The following is a 25816-nucleotide window of genomic DNA, read 5'->3' on the forward strand; positions in this document are numbered from 1 at the left end:
ATAAATGTAAGTGAAAGCTTTCCTGTGCTAAAGCGTTAAATAAATATGCATATAATTCTGCAAATTTTGGGGTAAATTGATTAAAGCAAATGTTAACTATATTAGCTTCGTTGTTACGTTCCATTTGAATGCATTTTTGAGAAGGCTCAGCCTCCCTTGTTTAAACTGACGCCCGCAAAAGGAGTTTATTAAGGGTGAACGGCCGCTGGTGCTGTTAGAAATGTTGAAGTCTAGTCTGTGCTGGATAAAGACATCGGGGCGTGGCTTATCATTTCGCCACGCCCACACCCCAAAGACAAGCGTAAAGAGTCGAGATGAGAAAAGTTCAAGAGCACCTGAAGCAGGAATGAGCAGCATCGCGCCTCAGCAGCGTACACAATAGATAGAAACAGTTTTTAGATTACAAAGACTGAGAAATTAACCAAATTATGAAATGACATAAATCTTTTTTTTTTTGCCATTATGGGTCAGCATTATTTACTTCAGGCCAGTGTCTTCCGTGCAACTGTCTTGTTTGCTGTGCTCGTCTCGGTAAGTGTTTGTGTTGATTTTTTCTATCCGAGTTCGTCTTCTTTTTCAAAGCGGATACTTTTTAGAGTAATCTACTGGTTTCGTTTCCCTATTAAAGTTAATCATGCTTGGCTATGATATCCTGTGTGAGTGAACTTCGTCAGTTTCTGAAGTTCTCTCAAGATTTGTTTTTTAACTGTTTAACGTTGTTTTGAAACTTCGATTTACATTCTGTTGTATTTTGAAATATTATGAAGCTATCTGACGTTTGCGTTTCGTGAGATAACAAACAAACAAAAACAAAAAAATGCTATATTCAGTTGAAATCAAGACACATTTATGCAAATTGACAGATTATGTTTTTAGCTGATTCAAAAGTGGTTCATGGTCAATGACTTCTGTTCCTACTTACAAACTCTTCCCCAAAACCTTTGACCACACACTGAACAGTAGTGAACAGTAAGCTGATATTTCTATCAATCTGTTAAATGAAAATGACCTTTCTAAGATGACATGCTTTAGCAGTTCTTTAATGCTTAATCGTGATTTTAAATATGTATGAAGATGTTCCATGATGTTCTGTTTAACCAGAAGTGCAACAATTATCTATGCAAATTCTTAGGTTCATCTCATCTCAGTATGCGTTGGTGTGACAGATAGAGACTGGCAAGCTGACAGCAGTCATTTCTGGGATAGTTTTTCTCTTGACAGTGCTTTATGGATTAAATTGTTTCTCTTAATATTCAACCTAGATACATGATTCTGACCCCTATTTCTCGGTGTGTAGACGTGATGGTGTGATTTATACCTGCTACTTCTGAAACCCGAAGCAGTGCCTTGTTAAAATGATACCAATAATCTTTTTAGCTGCTGGTGTAACTTGGGTGGAGACGTCATGGACAGTTTGGTCCAAACGTAGATAAGGCCTGTGATTTTAAGGAATGGCCTGCACTGATTCACAAGAAACCAAAAGATGATTCCCCGGCCTGATATAGAGGAAATCTCTGTTCTCTCCTCTTGTGCAAATGTGTGTGCCAAGTGCCTTTAATCCTTGATGTGCAGCAATTAACACCATCAGGAAAGTACAGTGTTTTGCATGAATGTCTCATGAAAATAATGCCCAGCCCATTTAGGAAGAATAAACCGCTGTGGGCAGTAGAAAAGAAAAGGGGAAACTGTGACGTTGAGCTGCGGAACAGGGAAAAGAAAACGGTGTAGATCCCCACCTCTTACCCCCACCAATCCCCCCTCTTAATTCTTAATCACTGCAGCCATCTATTGTGATAACGTTATTATGGGTGGTGTTGCTATTTGAAGCAGAATTCTTTTACAGCAGGAGTATTTTTTTTTTTTTCATGCCCTAGGCCATTTTGGCTGTTTGGGTGAATAATTAACGTGCACATTGAACATACCTTAAGTTACATACAGTCCATGGATTAAAGATATACAAGTAGACTTATAAGTTACTGTATTCATCTATCTATCGTCTATACTAGAGCCTCTTCTAGCATAAGGGTGAAGGCAAGGATAGTTTGCTATATTCAGTTATTCTTTAATTAAATTAAATGTTCTTACATAAGTTGGTGTGCATTATAACAAATTATTAGTGATTAAAAAATGACACTGAAAAATATATTTGGTTTTTCCACACAATTATGATTTTTCTTTTATTTCAGTCACTGTTTTTATGAATAACAAGATATTTTACTTTACTTTACTTTACTTTAAAATTCCTAGTCCATGACAATATTTCAGCCCATCAGGTTGTGTTTTTTTTTTTTTTTTTTTTGTCTGAAAGTATCAAAACATTAAAAGTACCGAAACATACCTTGTTATTTTATGGTCATTACATAAATATGGAAATCATTCTGTGCCGTTGTAGATATCAAAGTATGGTATTTCCATCTGATACCATCGCTTGACTATGGCATCACGACAGATCTTTTTGTGAAATTTTAAGTTCTACAGTGTCATGTGAATGCCACAGTTACACAAATTTGGAACAACAATATGTTTACAGTTTAATCAAATGTATTATGAATGTAATTTTTTTTTTTAATTATGTACTAATATTGTTTATAGAGCAAAATTCTGTTTCAGTCATCTGCAATATAATTTTACTGTTGTTTTAAATAAACAACATGTATTAGACCAAATTACAGTTTTGCTATAACAGGCCTTCAATACTTTATATTGCATTTCTTATTACTATAACTACTTTTATGTAGCTTGTAAGTTTACATTTTTTGGTACATTTTTTAATAGCTTAACTAGTTACATTTTTGAGTTGCTTTGCCTAACACTGATGCTCCGTGATTGAAGGAAAAAGTAAATAAAACAGAAGCGCTGGCCACAATTGTGCAATTTGCTTGAAAATGTACTTTCTAAAATTTGGAAATTCATTGCATTTCCCCACGTTTGGAAATTAAGTCGTCTGTGAGATAAAGCTAGGCTCTGTTTATTCGCAAAAATGCTTGCATCCAGTTAATAATGCCCTCTTGTAAAAGGATTCTGGCCTATCCCGGGGTGGAATAGATTATAAGCACACACTCTCACACAGTTCTGTGTTCAATGTAAATTCTGGTCCATTCATTTACAGTATTCAATGGTTTATTGTATGTCATGGCTAGTTGAAATGCCTACAAACTTGAAATGTCAGACGTCATACAATTCTACAACAATAATGTAACATTTATGCTAATGTGCAATTAAAGCCATTAGACAAGGCAATGTATAATTCATTTACAACAATAATATCAGTATTCTATGTTACTTTTATTGTATACAATTACTGGTCATTAGACTAATATTACATGTATTTCGACTGTAAAGAATCTTAGGCAGTTAAATTGTAGACTGTCATTCATGTAGTTTTCTGTCTGTCTATATCTTACTCTCATTTCCTGTCCTCTCTCTGAATGTCCTACGTGACATGCCTTCCCCTTCATTTATGTTTTACTAAATCTATTGTAAAAGGTTTTTATTCATTAACAAAATATCAACCGTATGCTTCTCTCTCTCTCTCTCTCTCTCTCTCTCTCTCTCTCTCTCTCTCTCTCTCTCTCTCTCTCTCTCTCTCTCTCTCTCTCACACACACACAAACACAAACACACACAGCGAAATTTAAAACACCCACTCCGATGAGTGGTATGTGAGGTAGTCTTTCATCATGGCTTGGGAAAGATTGTAGGTTTATCTATCCGTTGACCAAATGGAGAAGTAACATTAATATGCAAATATGGCGTCTGCCACTATGTATTTGCATGTACTTTGTAGCCTAAAATTGTAAATCTTTACAATCTATAATGATGCAAATGTGGTGTGGAACATAAGCACAAACATTTCATACAGTAAACAACAATGTTCTTTGTACACACCCATGTGACCTCTTTCCTGTATTACAGTAATGCTACCCTCTTTTTAAAAACTACTCTAATAACACCCCTACAGTGTTTCTACAGAGAGATATGATGATGAGCTCTCTGTGAAGTGTTTTGAGATATCTGACCTTCTTTAGATGGGGACAATCATCTAACACAACAGGGTAGCGCAGAAACTTTTTAAAATGAGGAAGTTTGAGGCTTTCCTTTTTAAAAGTGATGCCGAACACATATTAGACATTCTCAGAGAACAACTTCAGTTTGACTTAAGGAAATTTGCTGAAGCTTGTTGAACCCTTGAGCCTGCTTTCGGTACTTAACTTCCCCATGCAGCATTTACTTTGTTCGCACTTTTGAAAATACCCTTGCATCTGTGTATAATTTAGGACAATTAAATCTAATTTGACCCAATCAAAATTTACCTTAACTACTGTTTACATGCACTTTAAAAGTTGGACTAAAGTAATAATATTTTTTTTTTTAAAAACATATCATGTTTAGTCTGACTGAAACAGGACTAATGGGGCTACATAATGTGATTTGGTTGTCCAGCATGTATAATCCGGCTACAGTTGGTACAGTTGTGCACATTACAAGCTTAAAGACACACAAAGTGCATTTGACAATGTCAAAAAATATATTTTTAGTGCTTTGGTATATATATATATGGCATATATAAGACTGTGTATGTTTTTGTTCTGTGTATATTTGTTAGTATAATTATATATTTTTCTAGTTTGCTTCTATATTTTAATATCTGGACAAGTGCATTATATGCTAGAATTAGGAGAATTGAAGTGGCATTCTGGGTAAGGCCTCTTTCCTGCGGGCTGTGGAAAAGCCGATCTGTAGGGCTGCAGATAAGAAGAAGAGTCCATAGAAAACGAGTGTGCGACTAAGATTTCCAAATGGAACTCAAAGGCCATTTCCAATTCCTTGTAGATGGTGTTGACACGAAAGCAATAATACAGCATGTAAATTATATCTGACAAAAGGCGTCAGAAACCTGACCCTTTCAGCAGTGTATAGAAAAAGCTTAGTTTACCAAAAATAGGCATACCATTCAGTTACTAGTCAGACTATATATGCCCTGTCCCAATTGGCACTTCATTTGTGCGTGTCCGTAAAGTCCAGTGCAAGGTGTCCCATTTCAGTTGTCATTTCAATTGATCATGTTCAACAATATAATCTTTGTTCCTTTTCGTATAACAAAGCTGGGTTTGATAATTTGCAGTTTAGGCCTATGTACTCGTAATAATGTCTTTTTAATGTTACCTGACTTTAAGATACACATTTAAAAAAAAAAATTTTTAATAGAGGAGAAATCTGTAGGTGCTGCATTAACATTCACACCCCAACATTTAAATAATGCATTGCATAACTCGCATTCAAATATATGATGAGTATGTGGTTGAAATTTCTGTTATTATTGAAGTGACAGTGTCTAGACTGGAAGTTTCCAGTGGTGCGAGTCAAGTCAGGTTTATCCTTTGTGCTCTCACTCTGTTCACTCCAGGGAACCTTGTTTGAATTTGGTAATGCTTTATTGTCAATGTGTCGATTGGAATGAATTAATTAATACTTCATGTGACTAGATCTGGATATGCTCTTTTTTTAAGTCAAGTGTGAACTCAGATGAGGTCTGTCGTGTGTTATCCATGATGGTTAAAAAGTTTGTCAGCAAACAAATGAGTGCATTTTGATAAAAAAAAATAGGCTGTCCAAAGTTTTAAAAAGGTGCATATAGATGCAATCTGTGTTTTATCTGTTGTTTCTATTCATACTTATTGTTTCAGATTTTTGTTAGTGGATGGAATAAATCTAACCACAGATAGTTAAAGGAGTAAAAAAGTATTATTGTTACCAATATGGAAGTTGTGGCCGGGCAGAAAAAGAGATCATATTTCCTTTACAAATCTGACAAAAAAGATGTCCCCGATAAGCAAACCAATCATAGCCAGGCAGTGGGTGTCAATTTCATAACGGACCAATGAAAATATTGCTCAGAAGAACTGAGAAGGGGAAAGAGGCAGAATAAAGAAATGTAAGTGCCTGGCATGATCTGCTTCTGCATCTACAGTGGGGAGAACAAGTATTTGATACACTGCCGATTTTGCAGGTTTTCCTTCTTACAAAGCATGTAGAGGTCTGTTATTGTTATCATAGGTACTCTTCAACTGTGACGGACTCTAAAACAAAAACCCAGAAAATCTCATTGTATGATTTTTAAATAATTAATTTGCATTTTATTGCATGACATAAGTATTTGATCACCTACCAACCGGTAAGTGATCAGGCTTTCACAGACCTGTTAGTTTTTCTTTAAGAAGCCCTCCTGTTTTCCACTCATTACCTGTAGTAACTGCACCTGTTTGAACTTGTTACCTGTATAAAAGACACCTGTCCACACACTCAATCAAACAGACTCCAACCTCTCCACAATGGCCAAGACCAGAGAGCTGTGTAAGGACATCATGGATAAAATTGTAGATCTGCACAAGGCTGGGATGGGCTACAGGACAATAGGCAAGCAGATTGGTGAGAAGGCAACAACTGTTGGTGCAATTATTAGAAAATGGAAGAAGTTCAAGATGACGGTCAATCTCCCTCGGTCTGGGGCACCATCCAAGATCTCACCTCGTGGGGCATCAATGATCATGAGGAAGGTGAGGGATCAACCCAGAACTACACGGCAGGACCTGGTCAATGACCTGAAGAGAGCTGGGACCACAGTCTCAAAGAAAACCATTAGTAACACACTACGCCGTCATGGATTAAAATCCTGCAGCTAGTGCAAGGTCCCCCTGCTCAAGCCAGCGCATGTCCAGGCCTGTCTGAAGTTTGCCAATGACCATCTGGATGATCCAGAGGAGGAATGGGAGAAGGTCATGTGGTCTGATGAGACAAAAATAGAGCTTTTGGTCTAAACTCCACTCGCCGTGTTTGGAGTACAACCCCAAGAACACCATCCCAACCGTGAAGCCTGGAGCTGGAAACATCATTCTTTGGGGATGCTTTTCTGCAAAGGGGACAGGACGACTGCACCGTATTGAGGGGAGGATGGATGGGGCCATGTATCGCGAGATCTTGGCCAACAACCTCCTTCCCTAAGTAAGAGCATTGAAGATGGGTCGTGGCTGGGTCTTCCAGCATGACAACGACCCGAAACACACAGCCAGGGCAACTAAGGAGTGGCTCCGTAAGAAGCATCTGGAGTGGCCTAGCCAGTCTCCAGACCTGAAACCAATAGAAAATCTTTGGAGGGAGCTGAAAGTCCATATTGCCCAGCGACAGCCCCGAAACCTGAAGGATCTGGAGAACGTCTGTATGGAGGAATGGGCCAAAATCCCTGCTGCAGTGTGTGCAAACCTGGTCAAGAACTACAGGAAACGTATGATCTCTATAACTGCAAACAAAGGTTTCTGTACCAAATATGAAGTTCTGCTTTTCTGATGTATCAAATACTTATGTCATGCAATAAAATGCAAATTAATTACTTAAAAATCATACAGTGTGGTTTTTCTGGATTTTAGTTTTATATTCCGTCACTAACAGTTGAAGAGTACCTATGATAAAAAATTACAGACTTCTACATGCTTTGTAAGTGGGAAAACCTGCAAAATCGGCAGTGTATCAAATACTCATTCTCCCCACTGTATATACTCTACCAGTCAAGATTGTGAATAGAATACACCTGCTCATTCGTTATTATTAATATTCTCTACATTTTAATGTAATACCAAAGCCATCAACACTGTGTAAAATAAGAAATAAATGTATGGGAAACATGTAGTGACCAAAGTGTTCATCAAAGTCTTTTAGCCTTTTTTCAAGTAGCCCAATTTGTCCCTAAGAAAAGTAATATTTTAGTTTCATAAAGAAATTTGTGGGCCAAATGTGTTTTTACAAAATTAATTTGAAACGTATCAGTATAAACCTTGAGTTCATAAGGTTGTTTAGGTCATGAGAAACAAAATCAGCCAATTGTGTTAATCTTTGCCTAGTAATGTATAAATATATAGCTTATACGTGTGTTTCCAAGTTCTCGGGCATTGGCTCAGGATGTGTATTAATAGACTTTCTACTGCGTAGTTAACTTCAACTTTTATTAATTTTTGCATACTTCCTTGTTTGTTTTTCCACCTGATATCACTGTGGTACATGTAATAGATCTGTATCTGAAATAGATTCTTTATTGAACTTATTCAGTAAAGTTGTGCTTTTTGTAGTTTGAAACTTTAAGCAAGCAAAACAGAAAAGTAATGGCAAGTTACAATGTTGTTTTCTTCCCCAGATCCCTCATGTTTACTCTGACTGTAAGTATAATCATCTCCTAAAGTCCTTTTCTTTTTTCTTTTACATTTTTTTTTTATTGATGATTTTTCAAGAAAAAGTTTTACTACATCAAAGGAAAAATAATGGGGAAAAAATTATGTATATTTTGTGGCAAGTATAGTTTCACATGCAGTCATCGATTGTTTTTTACATTACAATACTCATTCCATTTATTCCAGTATTTTAAAAATAGATCCTCATCCTTCTATACTGTATAGGGGATGTCCTGCTTATACCAATGCCTATTAATACTCTTAACAAGATATACATCTCTTCTCAACTCTGTGTGTGTTACTGTTTCCAAACTGCTATGTTGTGTAAATTTCCTTTCTAATAAGGAGGTATTTTGCTATAATTTTACAGCCTGGATAAATAATGTTTACCAATAGTTTTAAGCTTAAACCACTGAATCTGTTTTGCAACATCAAATAATGTGGGGCATTTACCAACTGTACACTGGTTTTGTGTCTTTATTTAGGTTCACCGTGCCAATATAAGATAAACTCCACAACTTCAGACATTACTGTGTTTGTAGGAGATGGCTCTTTGTGCAGTGTGCAGAACACAACCATTACAAACACTCAGACTAGCATCATAGTGACTGGACTGCAGCCTGGAAACACATATATATTCAGAATCAACTGTTCAGATGTATGCTGTGGAAGCTTCTCCACCAGTAAGTCATTAGTACTTCTAGATATCAATTGATCAGGCGTAGATGTTTTCAGTGGTTTGAGTGGTTTTGAGCAATGAGGTCACTGTTGTTCAGAAAGGAGCATTATTAAGAAAAATTATATTTCTGCCTTTTTCACTCTCGTTCACATTCACCATATCACTCTTTCATGCACTTTTCTCATTCTTTCATTCACTCACACTCTCAATATTTCTCTACTTGCATAACAGACGCCATAATCACGCAGCTCAACTCCTCCTCAGTGTATCTGAACTGGACAGGCCAGTTATTGACCAATCAGTCTTTTACTCTGCGTAAGTTACAGTCCCAACCAATCACAATCAATAAAAAAACACAAATGTATCAATAACATAAAATGAAAATAACATTTTAGACAGCTGAATTATATAACGCTAACAGTAGCAGCTTTGCTTAATATGAGTTAAACATGAATGATAAAAAGAAATTCTGTCATCATGTACTCATCTTCACGTTGTTCCAAACTCATATGACTTTCCTTCGTATGACTCATTTGAGCAGTCTGTCAAGTTCTAGAAAGGACATAATAGCACCATATTACTCAGGGCTCTATATTTCAAGTTTATGATGGCTTTGTGTGAGGACTCAACGAAAACGTTAGAAATCTGGACTTTTCCCCTTTGTTGCAGCTCTCACATCTTATTTGTGCATATGCATACAAATATTGTGCATGAAGACAGTTATGACATAACTGATGCCAAATGTATTGGTTCTTGCATGTGACATGCATGGAATTAAATGCACAAATTAAATTTGAGAGCTTTTCCTTTTTAAAGCTTGACAGCCTTTGGTCACATCCACTTTCATTGTATGACGAAAAGCAGGATGAATGGCCTGCCAAACATCTGTTTTATCATGAGAGTAAATAATGACAGAATTTTAACTTTGGGAAATGACTTGTTGACTTTCTTGCACTCACACATGTCCATGTCCGCTCTCTTGCACTGCCAGGCCCTGAGCTTGTTAGTAACCTGTCTGTGTGCTCCATCACTGTGAGCTCAATGAACCTGAGCTGGATACTTCTAAATGGCATTAGCCCGTATTATAGAGTAGCTTGGGATGTAAACCTGCTCACTACTAACCAAACCTCCATGCAAATCTCACATCTTGCACCCGGCACCAAATACACCTTCAGAGTCACCTCGGTGGCCACTGATAACAGCACTGAGGGTCGTTCTGCCGAGATATCCCAAAACACAAGTAAGTACTGTAGGCAGAAGAGAACAGGGTGTTTAAAGGTGTCTCTATTGTAATGTGGAGTAAATCGATCCAAGGTTTGTGTGTGTATGCTAATGGCTGTGAAATGTACTGTTTAAAAGTTTGGGGTCGGTAAACTTGTTGTAATGTTTTTGAAAGAAGTCTTTTATGTCCTTCCAGGCTGCATTCATTTGATCAAAAATACAGTAAATATTGTGAAATATTATTACGATTTGAAATACCTGTTTTCTATTTGAATATACAGCCATTACTTAGTCACCAGTGTCACATGGTTCTAAAATATGCTGGTTTGGTGGTCAAGAAATATTTTTTTATTACTATCAATGTTGAAAACGGTTGTGCTGCTTAATATTTTTGTGCAAAACCGTGACATGTTTTTTTCAGGATTCTTTGATGAATAGAAAGTTCAAAAGATCAGCATTTATTTGAAAAAGATATCTTTTGTAACATTATAAATCTCTTTACTGACACTTTTGATCAATTTAATGCTTTGTTCCTGAATAAATATATACATTTCTTAAACTTACTACTGACCCCAAACCTTAGAACGGTAGTCTATGTATGTTAATGAAGGTCTGTTTACCCGTGTTCAGGTCCAGCACAAGTGGAGAATATCACTGTGCTTAACTTCAGTAACAGCAGTTTGACCGTGGCCTGGGTAGCTCCTCTCGGTCATGTGGACTCATATGAGGTGAACGTGTCCAATGCTGAGCCAAAGACCGGCATCACCACCAACTTTTCAGTAATAGCTAACCTCACGGCAGGACGTTTTTACAACCTTACTGTCACCTCCATCAGTGGAATCCTGAAGAACATCTCTAACATAGTGCAGATTGCCACTAGTGAGTCAGAAAAGCTTCAAACACTCTCCTTCTTGTCACAAAAACACCAAACAAAACCTTAATACATTTATTACATCTTCATGACCATTCATAGTGTTTGTGTGTGTGATATTTCCCCTCAGAGCCTAACCCCCCTGAAGCTCTCGGCGTGAGCGGTCAGACTAATGCATCCATTTCTTTGCTGTGGTCAAAACCCTTATCAATGGATGGATTCACTGTGTCCTATGAAGTGTCGTATAGATCCAATCAGCCAGGGGCCAACCGGACTTTGAATCAAACCACCTCTTTAAACACAACGCTCACAAATTTATTATCAGGCAGTCAGTATGACATCACCATGGTCACCATAGGAGTAAAAGATCTCAGGAGCTCAAATGTAAATCTAATTGCATATACAGGTACTGTACAGCACACTGCATTTAACCTAAGCTGTTGATAGTGTAAACTTAAAAATTAACCCCACAATTAAGTTCTCAGTATATTTTGCTGAGTGTATGGTTGTATAAACTTTTTTTATGTTTCCACAGTTCCTAATACAGTGCAAAATCTGACTGTTTCTGCTGTCAGCACCAATTCAGTCAATCTGACGTGGGTTCCCCCTAATGGGAACTTAAACCTGTTCTCCTTCAGTGTTGGCATCACTTCACCTGATCAGACTTTCAATACCACATCCAACAATTATCAGATTACTCAGTTGCAGCCTGGGACTCAGTATAGTTGCAGCATCAGAACACTCATAATAGCTGCCAACATAGCTGGACCCTCACAGATCATACAGTGTAATACCAGTGAGTCTAAATACTACACATCACTCTCTAAACTGTAGATGTGTTAAATACTTACTTACTTGTGTAATAATGTTGTCTGTCCTAATGAGGTTTTCAGCCAAGTAATGGGCATTTTGCATTATGCGTTGATGTTAGCATTGACACGTACCTACCTAATAGACTCAAGTCAAGGTAGCGCCATATTTGATTTTTGACAGGAATGAAAATGAGGCTTTGAGGGATAGAAGTTCAGTGTGTTCAAAGGATTGTACTGTTGTTTAACAACATGCCAGTTGTTCAACTGACAAAAAAAATACCATTTCAAAAGACTTTCAGTAGACAAAAGCTCCCTGAAACTTGAGTTGTAACAGTTCCATGTAATTTAGGACCTTTATTTAGTGCACATCATTGTAAAGGCTGTAAGTATATCCCTCAGAGCCTTGTTTTCATTCACGTTAAATTCAATATGGCTTCTAAGGCCTTTAGCCTTTGCTTACGGAAATTCGAACACATTAATATGTCTAGTGCAGAATATAATAGTGTGCATTCTCTTTTAGAGCCACTGCCAGTGACTAATTTAACTGCCTCTCCTGTCGGCACCACTGTGATGCGCCTGTCCTGGTCTCATCAGAGTAACAACAAATCTTTATATCTGTATAATGTGAGTGTAAATGGGGAACGATGGATACAGATTAACAGTGAGACCACAAATGTCTCTGACCTGATCCCCGGGACCAACTACACCTTTACTGTGCGAACTGTAGTAAACAGCATGATCTCTGAACCTGTATCCATCTCTGCATTTACAGGTATTTCAATTCACACATTACTCAAACACGTCTCTTTTATACTACACACCACAAGGCAGTTTTGCACCTAGTAAAGCAACTAGATGTATGTAAAATGTATTTATACCTCACATCTTTACAGGACACTGTCTATACAACTGTGATGTTGATTAGTAAGCTGTTATCCTCTCTTATTCTGTGTTATTAGAGCTTGGAAAAGCGTCCAATATTTCTGCGGTAAGCACCACTCGAAGTATGAGAGTGGAGTGGAGACCGCCGGCTGGTATTGTGAGTCTCTACAACGTCAAAATCCTGCTGAACGGAACCGTTTTAAAGACTGAGAACAAAACGAATGAGACTACCGTGATGTTCTCAGACCTGCTGCCTGGAACTCAGTACTTGGTCATTGTGACAAGCATCAGTGGACCCATAAATCAGGACAGCGATAGTTTGTTAAATGCCACCTGTAAGACCCCTCACATAAAACACATACTGCACACTATTGTATTTCCATTTGCATGCACTTTGTGTGAAAAGGAAGTTAGACATTTGCTTTCAGAAACAAAGAGCGTACTAGTCTGTTCTAACCAGGCCCGTTACAAGTAGTACTTGAGTATGTCTTTTTCAAGGAAGGGTACACAGTTCACACTGTGCAGTTTTTAGATAAATTGCACAAGTTTCCTAATTCTTTTTTCACAGTGCTGTATGCATTTATTAATAGTTTTAAAGTTTACATTTACAGCAGCTTTTGATTTTTGGGGATATGGTAGTCATCATTAGATAATTTTGCTACAATCATTGCAACTATATATAAAACCATTAACTTTGGTTTCATAACTTTTATAACAGATGTGGACAGGAAAATGTGAAATGATAACCTGTAGGTGGTGCTCTAGGCCTGTGTGTATATCACATCTGTGACTATATTGTTGTCATTCCAGTGCCTACTCCTCCTGGTGAGTTCAGGACTGAGCGGAGCACAAACTCTCTGAACATCAGCTGGGCTAAACCGCTCTACATGAGCTCAGTGTCACACTACTTCCTCTTGCAGTACAGCAACAGCACACTCATTACAAACTCAATGAACTGCAGCCAAAACTACACCTCTCTGCCAGGACTCCGTGCAGGTGTCCAGTACAGCATCGTTGTAAAGACTGTTGGTGCACTGGGATATTTGAGTTCTCCTCAGAATCTCACTGCATATACAAGTAAGCAATGCGCATTTGTATTTTTTTTTTACAATGTTTCTTTGAAAGAAGACCTCAGCTGAAACATTTAAAGTATTGCCCTGAATAAATTAAGACATTTTCAGAGTTCAGTTTTTGTCTGGTCTGTGCACCTGGACTTGGTGGTGCATACTTATATTTATTAACATTAATTGAAAAAAAAAATGATAAAGTTTAACATCTTAAATGGCTAGTACTCCCAAAAATGAAAATTCAGTCATCATTTAATCATCTTTGAAACTCAAATGAAGATATTTTAATATTCTCTCATGTTTTTATGAACTTTTTGAAGTTTTAAAATGTTGGTTGTGTTGACTTATAATGGTCCGACAAACATGATGAGAGAATAATTAAAATATCTCCATTTGTGTTCCAAAAAAGAATTGAAGTTGTTTGAGAGTTTGGAACGACATGAGGGTGACTAAATGATGACAATTTTCATTTTTGAGTGAACCATCCCTTTAAGGAACACCAAAATGTGGTAGGTGTATGCTTCATTGATGGTTAATGGAGTCATTTACAGAAGAGGACCCATGGCCCTATACGGCCCATTTTTGAGCCGAACATTGCAGAAGGATAAATGTGTTTTTTTTTTTTTTTTTTTTTTTTTTTTTGTCAATGATTTTCAGATCCTACTGCCGTAAGTGATGTGAGAGTAAATGGATATACTGAGACCAGTATAACACTGAGCTGGCAGCAGCATGATGATCAGCAATCAGGTTACTCCTACCTGCTCACCTTCACACACCCCAGTGGCACATTTTACCAGAAGACTGTGAGTAACACCACAGCGCAGCTACTGTCACTGCAGTCGGCTAGTTTATACAACATCAGCATTATCACACAGACGGCAGACGGCACCAAGTCTGATCCCCAGTTTATAACAGCCTGCAGTAGTAAGTAACTACACTGCACGACAACACAGTACTATGTACATTCTTGCCACATATCATGCTATCACATCTGTGCTACAGTCAGTTGTATGTTTGATTTCTAGAGCCGTTTCCGGTTTCCAATGTGATGTACGAGGTACTGAATGTTTCTACCGTGAGGCTCAACTGGTCCCGTCCTCAGGAGTACCGCAATGGTTTTTCCTACCAAGTATTGGTGTCCAACTGCACAGAAAACAGTAGGAACTTGTCTACTTCCTCTGAAAACATCACAGTACAAGACTTGCAGCCTGGCACCCTGTATCAGTTCAGTCTATATAGTCTGGCCTGCGGCGTTCTGGGACAACCAGTGAACGTCTCTGCCATCACAAGTATGTACTCCCACTCCAACAAGGAGAATCAAACATTAATACTCCCTTTGACAATCTGGGTAATTATTGCTCTTGAAGGGACACTTTACTTCCTCATTCTGTCTCTTTCTCTCCACAGAGCCCTCTACAGTGGTTCCCAAACTAGATAATCAAGGCTCTAATCACTCAGTCTTAGTGACATGGGATCATCCTGTTGGTGGGCTGGACCAGTACATTCTGAACATCAGCAGTGAAGGATGGAGCAGCTCTACAGTTCTCAAAAGCACTGAACAAAATCACACCTTCACTCAACTAAAAGCAGGAACTGTCTTCATAGTCACACTCACAGTGGTAAATGAAGCTTTCCGGGAAACATCAAGCCCAGGAAACATGGCAACTTGTGAGTTTTCAACCCCAAACTGTAGATTTTTACAAATAAGCATGCCCCATATTGAACTGAAGTGTTTATAGCTTATGATTGTGTATGTTGCAGATCCAAACAGACCGGGAGAGATTAAGCTTTTGTTAAAGACCAATCATTCAGTGTTGTTTCAATGGGCGGAAGCTCAGGACATGACAGCTGGCAGCTTTAACTACAGCCTGACCTACTGGTCCAGCTATAACACCAGCCAATATCTCACTCCTAATAACACTTTCCTTTTGGACGGCTTGCGATCTGGAACATCCTATAATGTTTCTGTGGCTACTGTAGGGCCAATGGGTTTCCAGAGTGAATCTGTCAGATACCATGTAACCACCAGTAAGTTCAGCACTTAGTGGTATGGAAATGTATCGTATTACATTTAAATAGCATTCCAAGATATACACAACATTTTGGGATCAATACGTTTAAATTTTTTTAAATAATAATAATAATTCAACAACATTCACATTAGACACATAAATGATCAAAAGTGACATGGTAACACTTTAAAATAAGGTTGTATTAGTTAACATTAGTTAATGCAAAGTTAACATGAACTAACCATGAACAACACCTCTGTTCAGCATTAGTTAATCTTTGTTAATTTTAGTTAATACAAATACAGCTGTTCATGGCTTGTTCATGTTAGTTCACAGTGCATTAACTAATGTTAACAAGATTTTAATAATGCATCAGTAAATGTTGAAATTAACATTAACACAGATAAATAAATGCTTTATAATTGCTTATTAGTTCATGTTAACTAATGTAGTTAACTAATGTTAACTAATGAAACCTTATTGTAAAGTGTTACCAGTGACATTAAAGAACTTCAAGATTTGAAGACTTAAAGATTCCAATTTCAAATAAATGATGTTCTTTTGAAAAGCAGCACAACTGTTTTCAACATTTGTAAAAAATAATAATTAGTAATAACAGTTTGAGATCATGTCACACTGAAGACTGGCCGTCACAGCAATAAATTACATATTAAAATATATTTTAAAAAAGTCACCTTCTATGTTCCACATAAGAAAGGCAGGCTTGAAACAATTTGAGGGTGAGTAAATACTGACATAATACAAATTTTGGGTGAACTGTGCCATTAAGACAGAGTTACCATTTACATAAAACTGCCATGAATATGTGCATTGAGATCTCCTCTAAAGTCCTCATCCTACCCTCTGCATCTGTTTTCAGAGCCTAATCCTGTCCAAAACCTACGAGTTCATTCCACAACGAAAAATGTCATCTATGTTATTTGGGAAGGAGTGGAAGATGTCCCGAATTATGTAGTGAGTGTGTACAGTAAAAAGGTAGAGAGCAGCAAAACCAGTACAAACAGCATGACTATAGACAATCGGATGCCTTCAACACGCTATAACATTAGTGTGCAAAGCAGCACTTCTGACAACACAGAGGGAGAAGCTGTGTGGCTGCAAGCATGCACAGGTCAGTACAAACACACTATAAACGGTTATATTCTGTATATATACAGTTCTAAAGAACATAGACTGTATGATATTTGCAGCATTCAGTTCTCTTGTGCTGTATGTGTAGTTTTCTAGCTTGCTCAAACATGTCCTTATTTTAAATAATTGTAAACTCTTTAGTCTGGTGAAGTTCATTAGACATTGTTCTGAATGTCTTAATTCAAAAAAGGATTGTATTTTGGTGTGTTTTGCTATGTACAGATGCAGCACCAGTGGACAGTGTGACCTGTACGGGTCCTAATTTAACCGTACCAATGCTCACCCTCTCATGGAGCCCTCCTCCTGGTGGATACCTGGGCTTTGAAATCAAGCTGGTTAACTCATCTAACGAGTTGGTGAACAATGGAACCACCAATCTAAACTACAACTTCACTGGACTCAAGTACAACAATCTGTACACTGCCATGCTCTGGACGCTCGGCTGTGGGAACAAAAGCACAGTGAAGAAGATCTCCTGTATGACCGGCTTCACAAGTATGGAGAGTTCTATCTGTTAAGCAGTTTGTTTTTATATGTGAGTATATGTCACATATTTCTTGTTTTTCTGTGTTTATAGGACCTGTTGTACCTAACCTGACAGCAGTGAAGGTATCTGAGCTACAGTACAACAAGTTTACTTTGGTTCTTCATCAAGACATCTTTAATGACGCAAATGGTTTTGTGACCTATTATGGCGTGCTTGTCTCCTCTGGCACAGATGGTATGTCTAATAAACATGAGACTTTTATGTGTCATCTTTTGTAATTCTTTAAAATTCGTTGATAGCTTATCGTTTGTATCTGTTATTATTATTATTATAATTTAAAATAATTGTTTTCTATTTTAATACATTTTAAAATGTAATTTATCTCTGATGTCAAAGCTGAATTTTCAGCATCATCACTCCAGTCTTCAGTGTCACATGATCCTTCAGAAATCATTCTAATATGCTGATTTTCTGCTCAAGAAACATTTCTTATTATTATTATTAATGTTGAAAATAGTTGCTGCTTACCGTAATAATATTTTTGTGTAAATCAGGATTTTTTTGATGAATAGAAAGCTCAAAAGAACAGCATTTATTTGAAATGGATCTTTTATAACACAAATGTATTTATTGTCACTTTTTGATAAATTGAATGCATCCTTATTGAATAAAAGTATACATTTCTTTAAAATAAGACTTGTGCATATAATTTTATCAGAATGAATTTTGGATGTATGATATAATTTTAAATATTATATTATGTAATATAAAATATAGTGTATATTATAAAAAAAGAAGAGCTGGATTGTACTCTTTGTGTCTTTGCTGTGCTAAATATGAGTTTTGCCTCCTGCAGACTGCTGGGTCAAAGCTAACAAGTTGGATCAATGCCCGTTGAACACCTATGAGGACTGGAAAGCAAAACGGTGCAACACATTCCTGGCCGTTGTCAAATCAACAGGGTCTAGAAGTGTGCAGGACCAAACAATCATCATTGGAGATGAAACTATGTGGAATAGTTACAAAAATGGAGAACTAAATGCCAAAGGCAGTTACAAGTAAATCAATACACTTCGACTTCCCATACTTTGCATTAACTTCAGTGTTATATTAAAGCCCATTATAACAGTGTTATGGTTATTTCCATCACTAATCTAAGCTGAACTATTGCTTTTTGTTCCTAATGCTTCCTAATGCCGGTTCCATCTTCTGGACTGCTGTGTTGAATCACAACATTATTGTTATGTCTCCTGCATTATGTTGTCATGTGTTTGGCTTTCTTGCAGGTTTGCTGTCATCACTTTCACACATCTGGAGATGAAAAACTATTTAGTGGATGTGTCTAAGTCATACTACTCCATATCTGAGTTTTATCTCATCACTCTGCCAGAGAACCCAGGTAATGACTCGGAGACTTTCTCTCAATATTTAAAGCACTTACTACATTGCACCTGTATTTTAACAGTAACACATCCCTGCTAATCTCACATGAAATGTATTGATGTGTGTGTATATGACAAACACATTTTCTTTCAGAGCAAATATTAAGATGAAATTTACAATTATTAAAAATAAAACTTATTTTTTTCCAATATAGTTTTGTGTTTTTAAATTAACGTTTTAACAAGAACTGTGCCAATGAATTTGCACCTGAATGATTTGTTACTTACCCTAATCTAAACCTCTAATGAGTGGGCTTGGCTTATGTATACATCACTCAGTAATATTTTAGATAGTCATACAAATCTTTCCATCTGCAACTCTAAAGCCTCATGTGAAAAACTTTGACGTGCATATATAAATTATATCAAATTTGACCAACAATTCCATACAGTTTTATTTTTGTTGACTCGACTGAATTGTTTAGTCTTTCTCCATCTTTCAGCGGTAATTGGAGGAGCAGCTGCAGGAATCGGTGTTGCTTGTGTTCTTGTTGTAATAATCATCGGGGTTGTGGTGTGTAGACGGTAAGACATTTTATAGATCTCATGCATGATTCTTGATGTTTGGAGTGTTTTAATGGTTTGATTTAGAGTTTGTGTTACAGATGATAGATTTAGAGGATTTAAAGGGATAGTTCACCCCCCAAAAAATAACATTTTGTCATTATTTACTCACCCTCAAGTTGTTCCAAACCTGTATTAATTTTCTTCTTCTGCTGAATTTTTTACATTTTTGTAACCAAACAGTTCATGAGCCCCATTGACTTTCATAGTAATTGTATCTTCATACCATGGAAGTCAATGTAATCCATGAACTGTTTGGTTACCCAGATTTTTCAAAATATCTTCTGTGTTCAGCATTAATTTATTCTTCAGAAAAAAATTAATACAGGTTTGGAACAACTTGAGGTTGAGTAAATGATGACAGAATTTTCATTTTTGGGTGAACTATCCCTTTAAGATTACATTTGCATGTGTCCCCACAGTCTGGATAAACTGGAAACTTTGGTGTGTAAAGATATGTGCTGCTACATTCCTCGGAGTGTTCCTCGAGTCTGTTTTTATGTATTAATAGACAGTGGGAACTAGATAATTTATGCATTTATGCTCTCAATATTACAGGAAGCAAAGAAAAGATGATTCTATTAGTGTTCCTATCCACTCTCTTAGGTCAGTATACTGGTCTCGTCGAAACATAATACACACTGGAAAAAAAAACAATAGAAAAAATAAGAAATATCAATCCATAAAATTGTAACCTTTTAATAATTGTTGTTTTGTTTTCTTACAGAAACAAAGTGTAAGTAATCATGCATATGTTTACTCTCTTTTTTGTGCAAATATTCATGATTTGACTAAATATTCTTCCTACATGTCTGTAATTTTTGAAGTGGGAAAGAATGTGAAATATTGTCTCATTATAGCAATGTTGATTGAACTTGAAAATATGTTTTTTGTTTCTGTAAAATGTATTTCCATATATTTTTGTATTTGCATATCATAATATACTGAATTATGCTGTTAAAATACAGTGTTCTGTGGTTCTTGTACAGTTTCAATCCTGTTTTATCACATGTTATTTAATGGTGTCACAGGAGTGATCCAATAAAGGTGGAGGATTACGAGGCTTACTACAAGAGGCAACGGGCTGATTCCTTCTGTGGATTTGCTCAAGAATTTGAGGTGATTCTATCTTTGGTTTCTTTGTAGATTTACTACTGATCAACATTAATAATAAATAATTATTGGTATTGCAATTAGATTTCCATACCACCATTATTTTTGGTCCAAAAACTGTAGTAGCAATGTCTGATTGGTTTGCTTTGACCATGTTGTGTTCCTCTTCATTCAGAAACGAATGCTTCATTGTTCATGTTTAAAGATTCATGTAAATGTAATAAAATCAAGTGATACAGAAAATAAATGTTTGATTAATATATAACATAAATGTATGTGTGTGGTTGTAGGATCTAAGGCCGGTTGGGATAAATCAGCCGAAGACTGTTGCTCTGGCCCCTGAAAACAAAGCCAAGAATCGTTATAACAATGTGCTGCCATGTAAGAACCTCTCAACTCCGTTTACCTTCATGAAGTTACACAACACCAAGTTCCTTCCATATCAAGTCTGTTCTGGGCATATTTATAATGGTTAATGTCTTCCCAATAGATGATTCATCTCGTGTCAAGCTCTCTGTGCTCGGCAGCCCATTTGATGATTACATCAATGCCAGCTACATGCCGGTAGGAAAAACTACAAAAAACATTAGCTCTTTACCCAATTGTCCCTCTAACTGTGTGATATTTCCAGGGTTACATGTCAAAGAAGGAGTTTATCGCAGCCCAAGGGCCACTGCCCTGCACTGTCAATGATTTCTGGAGACTGATCTGGGAGAAAAATGTGCGCACTATTGTCATGCTCACCAAATGCAACGAACAGGGACGGGTACAGTATACATTAATTCTTCACTTTATCTGTGATTTCACCTGCCAGAGCCATCATTTCTCATGTTTCAGTCAATTTTATTGTCAGATTAGGATACATGTTTTTATCGGCATCATCTTATCTTTAACAGCCTAAAAGTTGCTTGACAACTACATATTCAACATTCATATTAGGGGTCTAACGGTTCAGATTACTAATCACGGTTTTAGGGTCACAATTTTGGTACGGTTCGGTATGTGCTATGTTCAGGGGAAAAAGGACATGTCAAATAAAAATAAAGAAAATAAGAACAAATAATTTAGAGCAAAGATACAAATGCAATGAACAGTTTTTTTCAGGTAGGTCTAACATTAGTTTTGAAGTACAGAAATTGAATAAAGTAATCAAATGTAAAATAACATTGCCTATATTACTGTATAAATTAAAGATGAATCCTTATTGAAGTTACAAAAGCTATTAAATCAAGAACAGTGAGTGATTTCCTTGTCTTTTTTTGTTTGATTAACATTAAAAACATAGACATCAGGAATATTAGGCTGCTGTCTCTTTTTGCACGGATCCAAAATACTGATACAAATGCGTTGTCTTTCTCGACTGTTTACATTAATTTAAGACGTAACCAACTATATCTGCTAGGATACTCACCAAGATAGGCATGTTGGCATCATTTTTGTGTGAGATTGTCTGTTTAAATGCAAGATTTGAAAGAGTCTGTGGGTTTGCACGCTTCGGATGAGTGCACACACATATCTTCTCACAGCGTGCGCAAGTTCTCATTCGTGTCTTCTGGCTTTTGAATGTTTCAATTGGCAAGGCTTAAATGAGTTTCGTTTAAACAGATATCAATGTGTGTTGTTCAGGTCTCACCTGTGCTCACGCGATATCAAAACCCAGGTGATGACAGCATAAATGACTGGTCATATTCAAGCACACGGCACTCGCATTGAACAAAGTTTACAAAGAGTGACAGTTTTGTCCATGTTTTTTTGATCATCGCTGTTGTTGTAATGTACTGGGAAGCTAGAATACGTATCCATCGTCAGAAACATATACATTAGCCGAACTCTGTCTGTCTGTATGTTTTACATGTTGTTATTTTTAACAAACCATATTATACATGCGTCGTCAGATTTAAGTTGAATCGAAGGTGGAGAACGGTATGGTTAGATTTTTTTTTTAAGAGAACCGCTACACCCCTAATTCCTATCCTCTTTCAGATTGTTTTCTAATTGAACTTATTGTGCTTAAATAAATGTTCTGTCCCTCTCAGGTAAAATGTGAGGAATACTGGCCAGCAAATATAAAACATTTCAACAATCTGACTGTGACGACTACTTCTGAGATCACATTGGAGGACTGGACTTTACGTGACTTTGAAGTGAAAAATGTAAGTCTATATTAATATTACAGATAGACCCAGGCTACTGTAAAACTAAATGACCCATTTAAAAAAATGTTTTGTGTGTAACACATCGGTCTGTGTTTTATTTATTTTTTATACTGCATTTGTACCTATACTTTTTGTACTTATGCATTTAATTTATATACATATTATTTATGATGAAAAAATATCATACATTTTAATACATTTATAAATCAAACAAAGTACATCACAAACTCCTAGGAAGTCACAATTATCTTAGGCCCCGTACACACAGGGACGTATATCCCTGTATATTAGCTGTATACGTAAAAAAAAATTTGTGTATCAGCGTTTAGTCCAGGGCCGTAACCACCATAGGCACGTGCCCCCCAACCCCCCCAATAATTAGAAATGGCCAAATTGTCTGTTTGTTTAGGCTGGTCTGCCTGAGCGCGCCAATGGCCAATCAGATTAAAAGAAGGCGGGGCTTAATGTTCACTGAAGAAAAGTGTGAATTCCAACGCGAGGCTTTTAGTTTTTACAGTGAAAGTGTGCGTGCGTGAGAAGATATACGTATATATGTTTAATGACTCACAGTAACATATAGTGATGCAAACTACTAAACTTTTTTTTAACGTAATTTTGCAATTTTTTGGACATATTAGACATACAAACAAGAGTGAATATGAGCTAATTTTTAAATAAAATATTATTTGCAAAGGGTTTAAATGGATTACTTCACAAATATATAGGCTAAAATTAGACCAGGAACTTATTTTACCATTCTTATTTCTTTATTCCCTTAAACCCCTTTTAATCCTCTTAATTACTTATTTTCTTTAATTAAAAAGACCTTCCCTCCTCCTCCCGACCTCCGGAATTTTTTTTTGAACGAGGGAAAAAAAAGATTGGATGGGAAAAGCTCTGGCTTCGTGTGGATGTGGCCTTAGTGTTATGTCTTAATTGTAACATTATGCCTCATGTACAGTAAATGTTTTGGGATAAATGATTCCTGTCATGACAGGGGAAAACAGCAGAGGCTCGATCAGTTCGTCACTTCCATTTCACCGCATGGCCAGACCATGGAGTACCTGAGACCACTGAGCTTCTCATCAACTTCAGACACCTGGTCCGAGAACACATGGACCAGTACTCAAGACATTCACCCACACTTGTGCACTGCAGGTACTTGAACAGTTCCTGAACTCTTGAATACACAAAAAAGTCTACTCAACACTGTTTTATTATTATAAAAGTGTCATTTTTGTTTACCTAATACAGTGCTGGTGTGGGCCGGACGGGAACCTTCATCGCCATTGATCGTTTAATCTTTCAGATCGAGCGGGATGGTGTAGTGGATGTATATGGGATCATCCACGATTTACGCATGCACAGACCACTCATGGTGCAAACAGAGGTACATTCGTTAATACATTTTTTCATCTCTCTCTCTCTGCGCTTTTTGTATGTATTCACCTTATTCTTAACGTAAGAGTGTGGGTGCGGCCATTTTAACTTGAATGTGTTGAGACTTCCGGTCTCATCCGCTTCAAGTTATTTTAGCTGTACGCTGTAAACTGTTCGTCATGCTGCTTGATATTGCAAACTGTTACTTGTTATCATTTTAATTTATTATTACACAGAAAATAGCTTACCTTCGTGTAGAAAAATAAGGTGGATATATCTTTTAAAAAAATAACTGTTTTGTAAGCCACAATTGTGATCTTATTCTCTAACAGTGCAGGCCTTTACATTCTCTACTTTTGCAGGATCAATATGTGTTTCTTCACCAGTGCGCCATGGACATCATCAAGTCTCGGACTGGAAACAATGTAGATTTAATCTACCAGAACACAGCTGCACTCTCTATTTATGAGAACTTTGAGCCCTTGAAAAAACCCAAAAATGGTTACCATAAGGCCTGACCGTCTACCTTCAACAGTTCGCTGCACGGGTGTAAATGAAACATTTTATTTTATTTCGTTTCATTTTTAAATGGAGTTTTATTTAAAGAGGAAAACTATATATTTATTAAGAAGTTTGTTTATAAAGGTATATATAAATAGTTTTTTTTATGTTTTTATCAAATACAGGAATGTAGCTGCAGGGATGTTTTGTAAAGGTTTTCATAGAATAAAGTTGATAATGTTTCCATTCTGTAATATGGCATTATAAAAATGGCATTTCATTAGGCTACAGGTGAAATGAAGATGAACATGAATAGACATATAGAATGTACATGTGAACACATCACATAAGACTTCATTAGACAGTAACACTGCATTGCTACTTCACTGCAGCAGTAGTGAAGACAAGAGGGGTTTTCAAACCCCCTCTTCTGTGATTTAATATAGCAACTTATATTGGTATTAGCCAGTAGGCTGGTAAATAGTTGACAATGTGCTGTGACTTCATCCACTGAGGGATGCTGTAGGTTATATGTGAGCTGTGGTGCCAGGATGCAGTTTTTTGGTCTGTGGCTTAAAAATGTACTATGATTTCTGGATTTCACAGGCCAGAAGTCAACATTAAATAGACTATAAGGACAATAAGTTAGCAAAGAAAGGTAGCAATCTCATTTGTTTGTTTCTGGAATCGCTTATTCTCAGTAAATATACATGCTGACCTGTGTTCCTGGATTGTAAATGTTTTTGTTTTCCTTTTAGAATCCGGTCAGTTTAGTATATGCCTATACTGACAATTTATTACAAAAATGTTTTAACTCAGAGTACAGAGGTACAGTGTGACTCTGTACCATGTTTATGCACTTAAATTGTTATATTTGTACATAATATATTTTGTTCAAACTGAACTTTCAAACTATTTTTTTAGAGTTGTTAAATGGACTTTATGCTTGTGTGGTATTAATATTCTGCAATTTCCAGCACCATTTTTTTTATTAAATTATTGTTTATTGATACCCTGCTGATAAAGAACCATACAGATGAACTCTGTATTATATTAGGATTAAAAAAGCTGCACTTTATTTCACATGTCTGTGGTGATTTGTGTGCATGTGTGTGTGTGTGTGTGTGTGTGTGTGTGTGTGTGTGTGTGTGTGTGTGTGTGTGTGTGTGTGCGCGTGAGGGGGGGGTTATATATGTTATATATGTTTTATATAAGTAAAATGTAAGTTGTAAACAATAAAAATATTTTTAAAAAATGCA

General features: G+C 36.6%; 1 protein-coding gene across 1 annotated transcript; it reads left to right on the forward strand.

Annotated features, from left to right (window-relative positions):
- The first annotated feature begins 329 nt into the window (after positions 1–329).
- On the forward strand, positions 330–25806 carry ptprja (protein tyrosine phosphatase receptor type Ja). The gene is made up of 30 exons (XM_079801329.1): positions 330–531; positions 8185–8206; positions 8704–8901; positions 9129–9212; positions 9889–10137; positions 10749–10997; positions 11120–11395; positions 11525–11785; positions 12322–12573; positions 12761–13018; positions 13494–13760; positions 14408–14674; positions 14776–15039; positions 15158–15418; positions 15512–15778; positions 16643–16894; positions 17137–17409; positions 17492–17635; positions 18258–18459; positions 18688–18800; positions 19287–19368; positions 19966–20025; positions 20439–20526; positions 20811–20901; positions 21011–21084; positions 21152–21286; positions 22557–22673; positions 23674–23834; positions 23931–24066; positions 24419–25806. The coding sequence occupies exons 1-30, from the start codon at positions 463–465 to the stop codon at positions 24572–24574; spliced, it is 5328 nt and encodes a 1775-aa protein (XP_079657455.1). The 5' UTR covers positions 330–462; the 3' UTR covers positions 24575–25806.
- Positions 25807–25816: the final 10 nt, after the last annotated feature.

The sequence above is a fragment of the Gobio gobio genome (assembly GCF_949357685.1).
Source record: "Gobio gobio genome assembly, chromosome: 2".
Taxonomy (NCBI): domain Eukaryota; kingdom Metazoa; phylum Chordata; class Actinopteri; order Cypriniformes; family Gobionidae; genus Gobio; species Gobio gobio.